Source organism: Aristolochia californica, unplaced genomic scaffold (assembly GCF_029961685.1).
Source record: "Aristolochia californica isolate CCGP_79_NKW_82.1479 unplaced genomic scaffold, dmAriCali1.0.hap1 SCAF_13, whole genome shotgun sequence".
NCBI classification, from domain to species: domain Eukaryota; kingdom Viridiplantae; phylum Streptophyta; class Magnoliopsida; order Piperales; family Aristolochiaceae; genus Aristolochia; species Aristolochia californica.
Window position 1 is genome coordinate 2,809,967 of NW_027181804.1, and position 14,846 is coordinate 2,824,812.

The 14,846-nt window shown below is 38.8% G+C and overlaps 1 protein-coding gene across 1 annotated transcript in view; it reads right to left on the minus strand.

The window, feature by feature from the left end:
• The window catches only part of LOC137948092 (myosin-17-like), a 42,828-nt gene that overhangs the window by 16,857 nt on the left and 11,125 nt on the right, over positions 1 to 14,846 (minus strand). The window contains exons 3-13 of the mRNA XM_068794037.1: positions 14,633 to 14,776; positions 14,398 to 14,543; positions 4,247 to 4,403; positions 4,056 to 4,114; positions 2,908 to 3,067; positions 2,264 to 2,413; positions 2,032 to 2,168; positions 1,729 to 1,875; positions 1,504 to 1,605; positions 829 to 886; positions 638 to 739 (exon numbers count right to left, since the gene is read on the minus strand). Coding sequence (XP_068650138.1) covers positions 638 to 739; positions 829 to 886; positions 1,504 to 1,605; positions 1,729 to 1,875; positions 2,032 to 2,168; positions 2,264 to 2,413; positions 2,908 to 3,067; positions 4,056 to 4,114; positions 4,247 to 4,403; positions 14,398 to 14,543; positions 14,633 to 14,776 — 1,362 coding nt within the window. The remainder of the gene's footprint in view (positions 1 to 637; positions 740 to 828; positions 887 to 1,503; positions 1,606 to 1,728; positions 1,876 to 2,031; positions 2,169 to 2,263; positions 2,414 to 2,907; positions 3,068 to 4,055; positions 4,115 to 4,246; positions 4,404 to 14,397; positions 14,544 to 14,632; positions 14,777 to 14,846) is intronic.

A 14,846-nucleotide genomic window follows, 5' to 3' on the forward strand; every position in this document is an offset into this window, starting at 1 on the left:
AGAGCTTATCATGTCTTAAAGCAATAGAATCGTATCTGTACTACTATACGATGTCAACCAAATCTTTGGAATAAATGAAGTTTGATCAAGTGTACATATTGTTAAGGAATAGTCCCACATAGATTAGTGAGTACAAAGATCTTGGGTTTATTAGTTGGAAAAGAAGCTTCCAAAGTTGGTTAGTCATTTTGGGATGGGCCTTGGACCCAACATCACACGGTATTAGAGCAGGTACCCATATGTGGGCCTCCACACAAATTATCCACATGTGGAGCCACAAATGAGGGCATACACGTGAGAGGGAGTGTTAAGGAATAGTCCCACATGGATTAGTGAGTACAAAAATATTGAGTTTATTAGTTGGGAAAGAGGCTTCTAAGTTGGTTAGCGCCCCCCCCCCCCCCCCCCCCCCCCCCCCACACCCACCCACACACACATATATATATATATATATATATATATGATATGATATAGATGGATACATACATAGATAGATATATGAAATAATACTCAAATAAAGCTCTCACAATCATTCATTGCATTCACGTCTAAAACAATCAAGAGACATCCAGGTACACCATGTTCCTCATTGAGTGTAGATTCTATTATTAAAGGAGAGTAAAGGAAACAAATGAACCTTCTCGATCAGATCCAAGACATCTTGATTGTCTACAAACTCTATGTAGCTCCAGTTAATTTCCTCTTTTGTATACTCTTCCTGTTCCATTTTAAAGACATGCTGCATGTGCAAAGGTTCAACCATTAGAATTTGACAAATAAAAGTAGAAGACATCTAGGACAATAAACATCTTCTAATAGCTAACTCACCTGGTTAAAATGTTGTTGCAGCTTCTCATTTGTGAAATTTATACAGAACTGCTCAAAACTGTTCGCCGAAAAGAATATGAGTACAATTACAAGAAACTAGAACTAATTGGAAACTATTTTGCAGACTTATAAGAACAATCACCCAAAGAGAACTAACTGAAAACTTGCTTTCCGCAGAACATCTTATCATCAGAAAGGAACTCTCAGTGCAACCAATTTCTTAGGGTGAAAACAAGGTAATGCTGACTTATTTCAGGAAGCTCTTGATGTCAGCCATGGTTCATTTTTTTTTTTTTTTTTACAGGCAGATATTTTGTTAGAAAAGAAAAAATCCCCCCCAAAAGAGGTAAGTCAAAGACAGCTCCATACTAAGAATCAGCCGTCAGTAAATTTACAAGATGGGGATGAAAATTTTCATTATTTGAAAGTTGATCAACTGCTAAAATTTCCATCAATTATGATCCACTTTGTGGCAACAATTTCAATAAAAAAAATGTTGCCACAAAGTGAGCCATAACTGACAACAATTGGATTCCAGATGCCAATCACTGTATGGCTGGCTGGCAATTTCCTGACACCCCCAAGAAGATGGTAAACAGATCATCCGTGATTTGTACCAAGTATGCCTCCTGTATAGGCAATTCAGAAAGATTCTATCCTTCAATTAGTACCTACCTATTGCACTTGAAACTCTCAAATCCATAAATATCAAGAACTCCAATTAGTGACTTTGAGTTTGGGTCTTGACCAATTGATATATTAATCTTGTCCACCAACCTGTACACAAAATTGTACTTCTTATTACATACAAGGTCAGCAGATATAATCTAAAACTATCCTACCCACAAGGAACTAGAAATGTATTAGCACAAATTTCCCCTCCCAAAGTATCCTCATTACCAATCAAATAGGCGAGAGTATATGGTTTTTGCTAAAGCATCTCTGCTGCCCAATGCCGCTTCAGGATCAAGAGTTCTGGTAATAACTTCTTCTGGTGTGACCATCACTCGTTTAATCATTGCATCTTCCAGACTTTGGGCATCACACCTGATAGTAGATGTTCAAACGCAAAATAGTTAGCCAACCAAGAGATTTGAAAGACAGGTGTTGTATATATGTTTTGAGAGAGGGGGGAAGAAAACCCTGTTAGGTGTTATTAATAGATTTCTTATGGACAGTTCAAACGAAGTAAAGAGTACATACATAAGGAGTTCTGCTGTCAAATTAAGATGAAACCGAGATTTCTCATCCCTAACCACAGAGGAATCTATCTCCTGCCCTTTGGCAAATTCAACATTGCCAAGGTGAAGAATGGCTGCCACAACTCTGAAAATGGCCTCCTGATTAATTATTTTAAGACAAGAACCTGCAGTCAGAAAGGTGGACTGCAAAGAATCTCATAAGAAGACATCGGCAAGTCAAAAGGAAAACTGACCTGCTCTTGCTCACTGATTCCAACTATGTCCATAGCCCTCCTTGTAGCGAGATACTCATGAGCATCATTTACACCATCCAGTTCATAGCAATTAGATTGGTTAAGGTAATGGAATGATCTAGGGTTCCCCAACTTGTACTTTGCAATATCCTGTAAATTGGATGGTTAGGAAGTTCGGTATAAAAAAGATGAAGAGACTTATTCATGACAGCATTTCAATTTAGCTGCAAAGTTGTTCTTTTCCAATATCCCAGCTTGTACTTCAATCAGATGCCTTCGACAAATAAAATAACTAGTACCTTTAAAAAAAAAATTGTATCTAAATGCAGTTAAAAAGGTATCATCAATTTCAACAAGCACAATATAAATTATCAGGAGGCAGAAAATGATGTAATGAAACTAGTAAGACATTTTTGTCACAGAAAGTACATTTGAAATTCAATCTAACTGAGCATGCTAATGAGAAATTGAGAATATAGAGAAAAACCGATACCTGAAATTTCTATAAATCATTATTTTTGCACTGCCTATAATGTCAGCTGCTGAGAGTAGCTATACTTCACAACATGATGGTAACATAAATGTCCTAAGCAGAGAAAATAAAAGAAGAAGGCCCAGAAAAGTTCCAGATAGGATATAAAAACCTCTGGTGGTGCAGCACAAAGGAGGTAAAAGCAATGGTAGTTCCTCTCTGGATCTGATATTTGGCAGACACGAGATCTTTCCAAAAGGTAAGTTCTGATAGCAGCACCCGAGATTCTTCCATTCTTGTCAAATTGGATCTCCACAAATTTACCGAAACGACTTCATTGTACATGAAAAGCTAAAGGCAGTAAGGTATTTTGATATGCTAAACAAATTATAAGCGCTATAGCATTTCAAGTTTCAGGCAAACTGCCTACTTTATTGGTAAAATAGGCAGGTATCGAAAAAATGCAAGGGCCTTTCTGATTCAAAATGCAGAAAACCATGAACTTTCTACCTAAACTCCAAACTAAAGGTTAAGGGACGTTGAATACTTCACCCTCTTATAGTGCTACTAATGCAAATAACATGGAAACACAATTTGTACTATAATACACTTTCAAAAAAAAAAAAAAACAGTTTGTACTATAATAGTGCAGCTTTTAGCAGAAACCAATGAGCAGCCAAAAAGTTAAGGTCGGAAACATATAAAAATATGGAGCTTGCATGTACTGATCTGAGCCCCACAATTCTCAAATATTTGCCATGTTCCTAATTTTTGAGCATGCACAATATACTGGAGCACTTTTAATCTTGCATCTCTAAATTGAAAAACAAGCAGAAGGTCTAGTTCCCGGTCTCCTCCTCACATAGGGTGGTTAAAGTTAAACTTTAATAGTAGTTTGTGGGTCAGTCAAGGTCCGGCTGGAAGGCATGGTGTGATCAGAAACTCCATAGGTAAACATCCTTCTTGGTTATTCTGCACTCTTTTGTCACAGGGATGCAACCGTGCCAGAATTGATACCCCTACTCCAGGGACTGAAGATTTTCAGCCACTCTAGTTAAAGAAGGGGACTCTGCACTCAAAAAAACCCCAGCTGCTTCTCAATGTATTTTGATGAAGTTGAAAACCTATGTGAAAACCTAAACGTCACTTGGTAGCACACCCCTCTCTCTATATAGCTTGTGCTGTTCACTGTAGACTCTTTGCTCCCCTTGAAACTTCTTCAATAAAATTCTTTTTTGTCTCGTCATGATTTTTAAAAAAAAAAAAACGACCATAAGGTTTCATGCTTGATTAATTTAAGAAGACCCCCATAAAACTTACCTTGAATTGTTGTTTCTAACAGTTTTCGCGTTACCGAAGGCTTCAAGAACAGGATTGGACTGCCAAATTCAAAAACAAGCACAAAATAAGTATCAATAATTCCAGTTTGTTCATAAAATAAAGCAAGAAGAAGGAATGAAATGCTCAGAAAAGAAATCAAAGAAATCTAAAACAAATCAAGTTCATCATACTTCAAGAACTTGTTGTTCAACTGTTCTTCCTTCAATACCAGACCGCCCACCTAAGTATGCCAAATATCTCATAAGCATTTTTGTAGTTTCAGTTTTACCAGCTCCACTTTCTCCACTCACAAGAATAGAGTTGCTCTTCCCTTCATTAATCATTGCCCTATATATATGCCACAGAGTGCACATTAGAATGATAATACCAAAAACCAGACATACTCAATGCAACAGGTACAAAAACAAACAAAAATAGTTTGAAATGATCATGAAGCCATAATTCCATGCTAGAAAACATAAGATTTATTTATGGAACCAATTATCCAATCTTAGTATAAAAAGCTTAAGGATTGGTCACAAAACAAAAACCAGGTCAATCTGTAATAATTAGTTATCTCATTTTAAGCATTGAATTCTCAGTGTTTTCAACCAAAAGGGCTGTCTTATTTGGTATTTTCCATTTGTAAGTCACCAACTATCTCTCTTCAGGGAAAAGCACTATCAAGGAACCTAAAAAATGTGCCAAAAACTCAAGAGTGATGGAACTCAGAGAGCTAGACTAAAAACCTATCACACACAAATTTGCCCCACTACAATTCCTATATACCAAGTTGGGCCTCACAAGTTCATGGTAAGTGAACTCTAGAAAATCTTTAATTCAATATGCCTAACATCATATTGTTGGGGATTGTAGTATCACTTGCAAAACAAATTCATGGATCATATGAGCTGAAAATCATCACTGTTAAAGATAATTGACACGGGACAAGCGTCGGGCAGTTTCAGCGAAGGGGAATTGGAGGAAATAAAAGACAGAAGAAGAAAGGAAGAGAGAAAGAAGAGAAACCAGCGGGAGAGGAAAAAAATCAACTGAGTGAAGGGAAAATTTTCAATTTATTCAATAATGTTCAATTACACACATAACAGGTTTAAATAGCGACCCAAAACCCTAAAATATTTTTAAAATGACCAAAATACCCTTAAACAAATAAAATAATTACTTCTAAGGACGATGCAAAATAAAGAAAAATAAAATAATAATAAATCTGTCCAAAACACTTTCACTTCCCAACCACAATGTAGTGGGTCTTATCGTAGTCCGGTGTCTTCAAGTATAGACTCGTGTAATCGGTGGCACAAGAGAGATATACCCATCAACTCTCCCGGGCTAGGAAAAACTCGACCTTGTCAAGTCGGACTCCCATTGACTCTGGTAGTACTCGAACAAATTTGGATCCAACTGCTATAGTGTGTCCCTGGTAATCCATGTGCAATCAAAATCTGGTCACTAGTGTGTCCCTGGTAATCCATGTGCAATCAAAATCTGGTCACTCTGTCCATCGCACTAGGAAAAGTTGAATCGTGCCACTCTTGGTAAAAACAATTTGTCCATCCAAAATAGCATCAATATGTTCGTTATGTGTCGGTGCTACGGGTATTGGAATAGGATCCAAAGGGATATCAGGTGAGGAAGAAAGGGGGTGTCAACCGATGGGGTGGAGTCAAAAGGTGAGGAAAAGGAGTCATATGGAATGGAGGGGTAGCCCCTATATACCATCAAATCTTCAATGTTAACAGTGGAGCTAATGCTCGAATTTGAAGGCAAATCCACAACATAAGCATTTTGACCAACCTTTTTCAGCGCTTTAAAAGGTTCTGCACTATGAGATTGCAACTTCTGGGTGGTTCTAGTAGGAAACCACTCAGGCCTAATCTGAATCATGACATAGTCACCCACTTTAAATTGTTTATGACGTTTATGAATATTGGCCTGAAGTCTGTATTGGGAATTACTTGTTTGGAGTCATTTAGTGATTTCAACATGTAGGTCTTGTAGAGCAAAACAACCGGAGATTCAATTCCAAGGCTAACAACCCGGATAATATAGCGTCTTAGGCAGTGGTCCTTATTTCGAGCTGGCAACATTCTAGGAAGGAGTTTGCTTCTCTATCAGGTGTCTCCCTTCGAGAAAATTGAGGTTTGATAGCGCACATGGCGGGCCCTCGTAGGAATCAGGTTATGGCCACCTGGGATCCTCCCCCTTACAACTGCATCAAACTCAAATTTGATGGCAGTGCTTTAGGCTATCCTAGGCCGGCTGGAGCTAGTGGTGTTTTCAGAGATAGCAGTGGAGACCCTATTTTATCCTATGCAGGGCCGGTGGGTATCGCTGATTCAAATACTACTGAAGTGTGCTCTTCTGTTCAGCCTCCAAATCTTTAAAGAGCGGCTCCATGGCAAGCTGATTATTGAAGGCGATTCAAAGACTGTCATCAGCTGGTGTTCAAAAGAAAGCTCCCCTCCTTGGCGCCACTGGCCAATCATTGATTGTATTGCTGATATTGTGTCATCCATTTATTGTAATTGGAACCTCGTTCCTAGATCAGCCAATTCTTTGGCTGATAAATTGGCAAAATTTGGAACCTCCCAGCAATCTCTCATTGTTTGGGAAGGCTTCCCCTCGTGTAATCAGCTCGTTTGAGCTCTCATAATAAAATTCAGCATCATTTAAAAAAAAACATGTAGGTCTTGAATTATATGTGTGAATTTTGTACCGGACTTCAAAACCCTAGCATGAGGTGACACAGGTATGAGATCTAATGGTTTCATAAGCTGATAATTGTGGCCAACCTAAAATGGGCTCATGCTGATGGACCTATTGACATAGTGATTGTAAGTAAACTATGTTTTTGGAAGAACCAGATCCCAAGTGCGGTGGTGCTCTCCTACGAGGCAGCGAAGGAGGTTTCCTAAGCTCCAATTAACAACTTCAGTTGACCATCGGTTTGAGGGTGGTCGACAGTAGGTTTGAGATGGATGGTCTTTCCGTTAAACAAGAAGGAGCAAATATTTGAACGCCCATAAATGGTAACATCTTGGTCATACAAGCCTAACCAAGATGTTGTGACCCACATCATGGTAATTACATCACACCAAATGTCTTCCTTGTATTCGAGCAAGTGAATGGGGACTAGACACCTACCCTCAACTGAAGTGGAAGTGTTATTGACCCATGAAACTCGATAGGGCCTGGGATGTGGAACTATCTTTAGGCCGAGGTGGGCAACGATGCGTGATGAAACGGCATTGATGCAGCTGCCGCTATCAATGATGACCTTGCAGCCCTTATCTCTATACTTGACATGAGTGTGAAAGATAGTAATCTGACGCCAACTGTCAGACTCCTTGGGTTGAGTTAACGCACATCAAACAACATTCAACCTATTAACGGGAATGTGAGTGATCTAACGCAATTCACAATGTTTTTTGTTTTCCTCACCGGTCTCATCTTAAGAGATCAAAATCGGTGGGATCTGGCTCTTACTCCATGTTTACCTGGTCTTCTTGTGGGTATTGCTGACGCCCGACAAGAAGGGCTCGAGTGCTACAATTGGACGTGATGTGCTCAAATCCTCAACACTAATGACACTGAATCCTCGAGTTGAATTTTGACAATTCTTTTCTTGCCCCTGATGGAGGGGTTTCCAGATTACGACACGGTTTCTAAGGGGGAACTCCTAAAATTAACTTTCCTGAGACTTGAGCACTGGTGGTGGAAGACCTAAAAGGCATTGTACGGGTGTCTGACCCTCATGTGGGTGTAAATTTAGAGGCTAACTCGTAAACATCCTTTGTGTTGGTGACACCTCAAAAGCATCATCTCTCATCTAAGGTCATCATTTAGGCCCTTTCGGAACCTGCTTAAAGTGATGACCTCGTCTTCCATAACAGAACACCACATTAGGAGCTCATCAAATTGAGCAATGTACTGGGTGACTAATTGATTCTCTTACCTAAGATTGTGCCACTGATCTAGAAGGGTGTTCCTATATGAAGGGGGAAGGTATTTTGTCTGGAGCTTGAGTTTTATTTCCTCCCAATGAGTAATAGGAGGCTCATGTCTTCTCGTGATCTCCCTTTCAACATTTTCCCTAAAAAGTTGAGCGGTGCCTGTCCATTTCATTTTTGCAAACGAAAACTGCATTTCTTTTGCATCTTATTCTGTTCTTGTTAACGGAAAGTCGTGTGGGTACTTTAATGGAACTAGGGGAATTAGGCAGGGAGACCCACAATCACCTTTCATCTTCACCTTTATTGCTAAGCATTTGTCGGCCATGGTTTGCTTAGCCAATAGTTCAGGATGGCTCAGCCCCATATCCTCAGATCCTGTATAGGACATCGCCCTTCTACAATATGCAACTGATACCATTTTCTTTTGCGAAGGCACTATGAACCAAATTTCTCACATCAAATCCTTGCTCAATCTATTTGAAATCTCCTCTGGCCAAAAAGTCAGTTGGACAAAATCATCCATCACTGGTTTTAACATTGAACCCAACCAGTTGAACTCCATGGCTAGCTACCTCGGATGTAAAACTGAGAAGACTCCTTGCACTTATTTGGGCCTTCCTCTGACCCTTGGATTACCCTCCAAATGCTCCTGGCACCCTGTTATTGAGTGACTAGAGGGTCGCTTGGTTTCCTGGAGAGGAAATTTTCGCTCTAAAGCAGGTAAATTGATACTGAAAAAATCCTGTCTTCATGGAATCCTTGGATACTTTCTATCAATGTTCCAGTGCCCCGCCTCAATTAGAGACAGACTTGATCTCATCAAAAGAAGATTTTTTGTGGGGAGGGCCAAATGGTGAGAAAAAGTATCACTTAGTGAAATGCAAACCTAAACACCTTTGCGGACTTGGTATCCATGATACTGCTTTAGGAATTAAACGCCCTTATTCCAAACTAACGAGAACAATAATAATAATCACGAAAGAAAGGAAAAACAAGCACGAAAACAAAACAACAAAATTTATACAAGTTCGCCTCAAGGTGAGACTCTGTTTTGTCTTCCGCCGCTACAGTAATCGACTATGAAGATGAAATAGTTTACAAGAGAATATTTATAGGTGTTTCTCTCTAACCTCTCGGGCTGCAACTCGAGATGCTCCTCAGATTAAGATGATCAAACCCTAATAGTGGCGCCCCTCAATTATAAAAAGAAAATTAGGGCAACCGTGATACAAGAGTAAAATTCTCAAACTGCCCTTAATGAAACAACAGTCAATATATCGTTGATCGGATAGGGGCTCCGCCCCCCTTCCAACCCCCACGGCTACCTAACCGTGCAGGTCAATCCGCGACCAACTCAGTGTAGGGCGTTAATTAGGCTCCACAACTTAACAATATCCCACTTGGAGGCTAATCCATCATCAATATCTCCTCTGCAGCGGCAACAACTTTTCAATCCTCAAAGAGAAGTCCAACTGAAAATGCACACAACTTCAATTTCTCGATCGTAACAATCTTTGTCAACATATCAGTCGGATTCTGACTCCCCTGAATCTTCTCAAGTGCTAAGACTCCATCCTCCAGAGCCGATCTAATGAAGTGATAATGCACTTGTATGTGCTTTGTTCTAGCATGATAAACAGGATTCTTTGCTGAATGAATAACACTGACTGTCACAATACAACACTTATCTATCAAGGAGATTCCACTCATCATCGTTCATACTTGTTGGTTTCATATCCAGAAGTGGTGCGTATAGTTTTTTACTGTACAGATAATCTTCGATTTACATCATCCAGAATGCAAAATCCATACCATCAAAATTGTTGATCCCTAGTGTTGATGCCATTGCTCTCAATCACAAACAAAAGTTTTGATACCACTTGTTAGGAATTAAACGGCCCAAATCCAAACTAACGAGAACAATAATAATAATCCCGGAAAAAAGGAAAAGCAAACACGAAAACAAAACAACAAGATTTATACAGGTTCGCCTCAAGGTGAGACTACGTCTTGTCTTCCACTGTTGCAGTAATCCACTATGAAGATGAAATAGTTTACAAGAGAAATCGCACACTTACAAGTGTTTCACTCTAACCTCTCGGGCTGCAACTCGAGATGCTCCTCGGATTAAGATGATCAAACCCTAATAGCGGCACCCCTCAATTATAAAGAGAAAATTAAAGCAATCACGATACAAGAGTAAAATTACCAAACTACCCTTACTGAAACAACAACGACCAACTCAGCGTAGGGTGCTAATTAGGCTCCACAACTTAACAACTACTGCTACGAATTCTGCTATCCTCCTAAAATGGATTTGGAAATTCAATCTCTTCCTTGATCTGATTTGAGAACTTTAGTAGCTACCAAAGCCAACAAACATCCGGGTTGGTGGACTGAGGGGGGAAGACACTACTGACTATCCCCTGTATGGAAAAAAATAACCATGTTACTTCCTGATTTCAAGAAAATTGTTAAATGCTAGGTCGGTAACGAGACCTCCACAAAATTTTGGTCCGATTGGTGGCTTGGACGATCCAGCCTCAACAACAGCTATGAGTCTATCTCAACCCTGGCAAGAAATGTTGACGCTTCTATCGCAGATCTGTGGTCTGAAATCGGGCGCTGGAATTTGAACCTCTGAAGAGCTCTCTCAAATTCTAAAGCCACTCTGGCGTCTAATCTCCTCTCAAGCATCTCTATGGCTAAACCCCAAATTAACCCCTAATACATTGATCTAGACCCCTTGTACAAAAGGTACCTTCTCAACTGCATCAGCTTACAACTTCCTCAGTAACCCCATTTCAAATCAATCCAATCACCCTGCAGGCTCCGCCTAGACCCTACTTGCCCCGCCACGTGCAAAAACTTTTATCTGGAGTACTTGTAGAAATAAAATCCTCACCTCAGATTATTTAATTCGGTGTGGAACCCCCGTCCAAGATCCCTTTGGTCCTTTTCCAAAATGCTCCAGAAAATGCCAATCATATACTCTAAGCCATTATGCCCATACTATCTGGACCACCCTCTTAAATAAAATTGGGTTTCAGTATTGCGCCTCACAAAATTTGTCATCTACTATCCTCTCAATCTCCAGTGCTAGTCTCCCAAAGCTTGGAAAGATGCTTCTTTCATGTTGCATAGGGCATATCCTATGGGGATTATGGAAGGAAACAAACATGAGAAAATGCAATTTTAAATCTTCCCCTTCTGAAATATAGATTGATAACATTAAGGGCCACATAACAACTTGGCTACTTACCCAAAAAGAATTCAAAAATTTCAGCAGCTCCAATCTCACAGGAAACTGACAGTTGGTTGTTGGGTTGTCTCAGCCTTCCCGCCCCCCGACTATGGCTATTTGGGTCCCTCCACCAACGAGTCACTTCAAGCTAAACTTCGATGGGAGCACTCTTGGCTACCCAGGTCCTGCGTGCTATGGAGAAGCTATCCACAATACAAATGGTTCTCCTCTTCTCCTTCGCTGGGCCACTTGGAGTCCCCGACTCCACCACAACAGAACTCTCTGGACTGCTTAATGGGATTCAAATCTTTACAAGCCGACTCACGAGCCCCCTCTGCATCGAAGGGACTCAAAAACAGTTATTGATTGGTGTTCATTTTTGCAAACCTAACTTTTCTATTCTCACATAGGTCGTACCACTCAAAAAATCGGTCCATCTCACGAACCCATGTGGAGAATACACATGGGTCTAAGAGACCATTGAACGTAGGGGTCTCAACCTTTATATGTTTCAACATTTTGGCTTCAAGTTCCTCAAGGCAAGGAATATAGAATGTGCGGTTCATAGGAGGAAAAAATATATGTGGACACGAATGGGCAAGTTCCTCATCCTCAGTGTCATAGCCCCTAGGTGACCTAACTCCTACAGGACTTTTCCCTTTTGAGGTCTGAACCTTCTAGGGCAGTGAGCCTATCATTGATGGTGCTTAATAGTTCTAGGATTTGCTTAAGTATGTCATCCTTGTTTTCTACAACAGAAGATAAGGCAACACCTTAGATAATGCAACTACTATGTAACTGCTTGTACTAGTGGATCCTAGCAAGTAAAGCCCAAACAAACTCAATGCACGTTAAAGTTAATTATTCATTAGCTTGATTGGTGACTATGCCAAGATTCAAATCAACAAAATTGCAATAGTGCAAATACCACTAAAATAAAGAAAAGATCAATCTTATGCAATGATGTTGATAGCACTGATGGGCTGGCCTCTAAAATTAACACTAAAGATTGATCACACACAAGTGCTACAATTATTCGAATGAGTTTTTTTTTTTTTTGGGTCTCGAGGTCAAATTCGGCTCAAGTGGGCTCTAATAATGAAGAAGCTAGTTACCAGCACAAAATAGATAGTTGATGCAATTTAAGACAAACAGTAAAATACCAAGGAGTAGGAACGACATCACCTCGTATATAGCTGGAACTGGCAGAGTCATTGAACATAAGATAGGCAGTGAGTTGATGTTTTAGGAAGAAGGACAGTTCTTTCACATTGTCAGAGTAAAAATTGATAAAAGAGAGAGAAATAGAGGAAGGAGATGAGAGACACCAAAGAGAGAGAGAGAGAGTGCTGCAATGTGTGGTACTGTTATTGATGAGGGATTCGACACCTCCTTTAACCAAATAAGTCACTTAAGTGACAGATAGGTACAATTCCAGAAATGCCCTTCTAGACCCAATAACCTATATCTCCTAGAATAACACTATATGAAAGTTTTTTTTTTTTTTTGATAAAGATGTATTAATAAAACAAGAGAAATTATAAAATTTGGGGGAGCATGTTACACTATATGAAAGTTGAAACTAACACTTAACAACTTGGTAACTACTCTCCTAGGTCTATAGGGATAATACATGAATATAAAATTACTATACATGAATATAAAATTACTACAATGCCCCTGACATTTATTTACAACTTTAACTGTAAGTGGGTATTCATTAATGAAAGAAGTGAGGGCTCAGCAGATAGAAGCTGCTCAAGACTAGAGTAGAATTCTCTCTTCATCCCATCTCTCTCTCTCTCACCAACTTTTTAATTCTTCTTCATTCCACATCCAGATTCAATCTCTTCCCTTCTCTATTTTTAAAATTTTTTCTTTTATTTTTGACAAATTAGAACTGTTGATCTTCCAAGATTGAGAAGAACATTTCAGATGTCTGTACTGGCGCTCTTGACGCAGAGAACTGAGTAAATGATAAAGAAAATAGAGAATATTACAGAGAGTTGACTTGTTGAGTGATGCAGGCAATCATTGTGTGGAAGATCTAGCTGAAGAATATCTATGTTTATGAAAAAAGAAGGGATAAGGAGAAGCCTAGCCATTGAAAAAAATTAAAAAAAAAGACCTAAATTTCCTATGTTAAAGTCAAGTTGCAAAAATAGGAAGTTGTAGATAAGAAAGTCTCTAAGTTACAAACTTGCTGAAATTAGAAATTTTAACTAAACAAGCAACTTGTTGTTACAATGGGAAGCATCCCCTAAATAGCAACTTGCTTTTTGTTAAAAGTTTTAATTAGAAAGTTTTTATCAAATAGCGTTTTCCTGTTTTAAGTTTGGGTGTTTGTTTCCAAATTAATGTAGCCTAAAGTTAGCAAGTTTTTTAAGTTAGCAACCATTCCCGTTTCAAAAAAAAAAAAACATTCTTTTCAGCAAGAAAAACTGATTTAGAAAGTTATAATCAAAGTCTCCTAAAAAGGAGTTTCCTATTGTCAATATGTATATCAATAGGACTTCATATGTAACACAGAATCCATCTTTTGCTACTAAGTTCTGGGTTTTGTTCTCTCTTGGTAAACTTATCTTTTTTTCTCTCTCTATTTGCTATTTTTCTCAATAGCTGCAGAAACCTTACTTTCTGTCCTTCAAATTTACCCATGAAACTTAAATTCAGGTTGTAGTTTTCCTGGTTGTCATTAAAATCTAGGTCACCCACACATTAGAAGAAGCACTCAACTTTGTTATTCTTTGAATCTAAACCACCATGCTGCAGCATCAAATAAGAGTTCCATCCTAGGCTTCACCTATCTTATATTTATATTCAAAATGCAAGAAAAAATTACATAAAGAACCCCAAGTTACAATTAGTATCCAGAGGACTAAACAGATCAGGTAAATAAGTGAAACTAATTAAGAAATACGTCATGCTCTTAACATTCTGAAGTACTTAATATCCTCTCTACCAACAAACTAGAATATTTGTATTACTTGACCATAGTTTTTTAAACGCATTTGCATCAGATACACATAAGAGTTACTAAATAAAAACATTTGTAAGTTGTTTAGCAACAATACTTTGACAAGTTACACACCCTTTAGTTTGTATAAAATGGAGAAGAAGTCACCTGTATGCAACATCTGCAACTGCAAAAACATGAGGACTCAGCTCCCCAAAAGTTGCTCCTTTGTATTGCTCCATCATATGTGTATCATACAAATGAGGCAGTCTTTGAAATGGATTAATGGCAATCAAGATATTACCAGTATATGTCTACAAAATGTTAAAAAAGAAAAATAAAAAGGTGAGCATCTCATTGCGTGAATGTATATATATATCATGAAGGAAAAGCAAAAGCTTACATATATTTCATTCAACTCATATCTAGTGGCTAAGTTTTGAAGAACTCCAGGCTCATGCAAATAAGAAAGCTTTGTCATGTCATCAACACCTCCAGCTGGAGCTTCAGTATCCTTTGGGAAAACCTTGGAAAGATTTGCAACAACCTGTGGATGCCCCCCTCATCAATTTGAATGACAATGACAACAAAAATACAATGATAATAACAACACATGA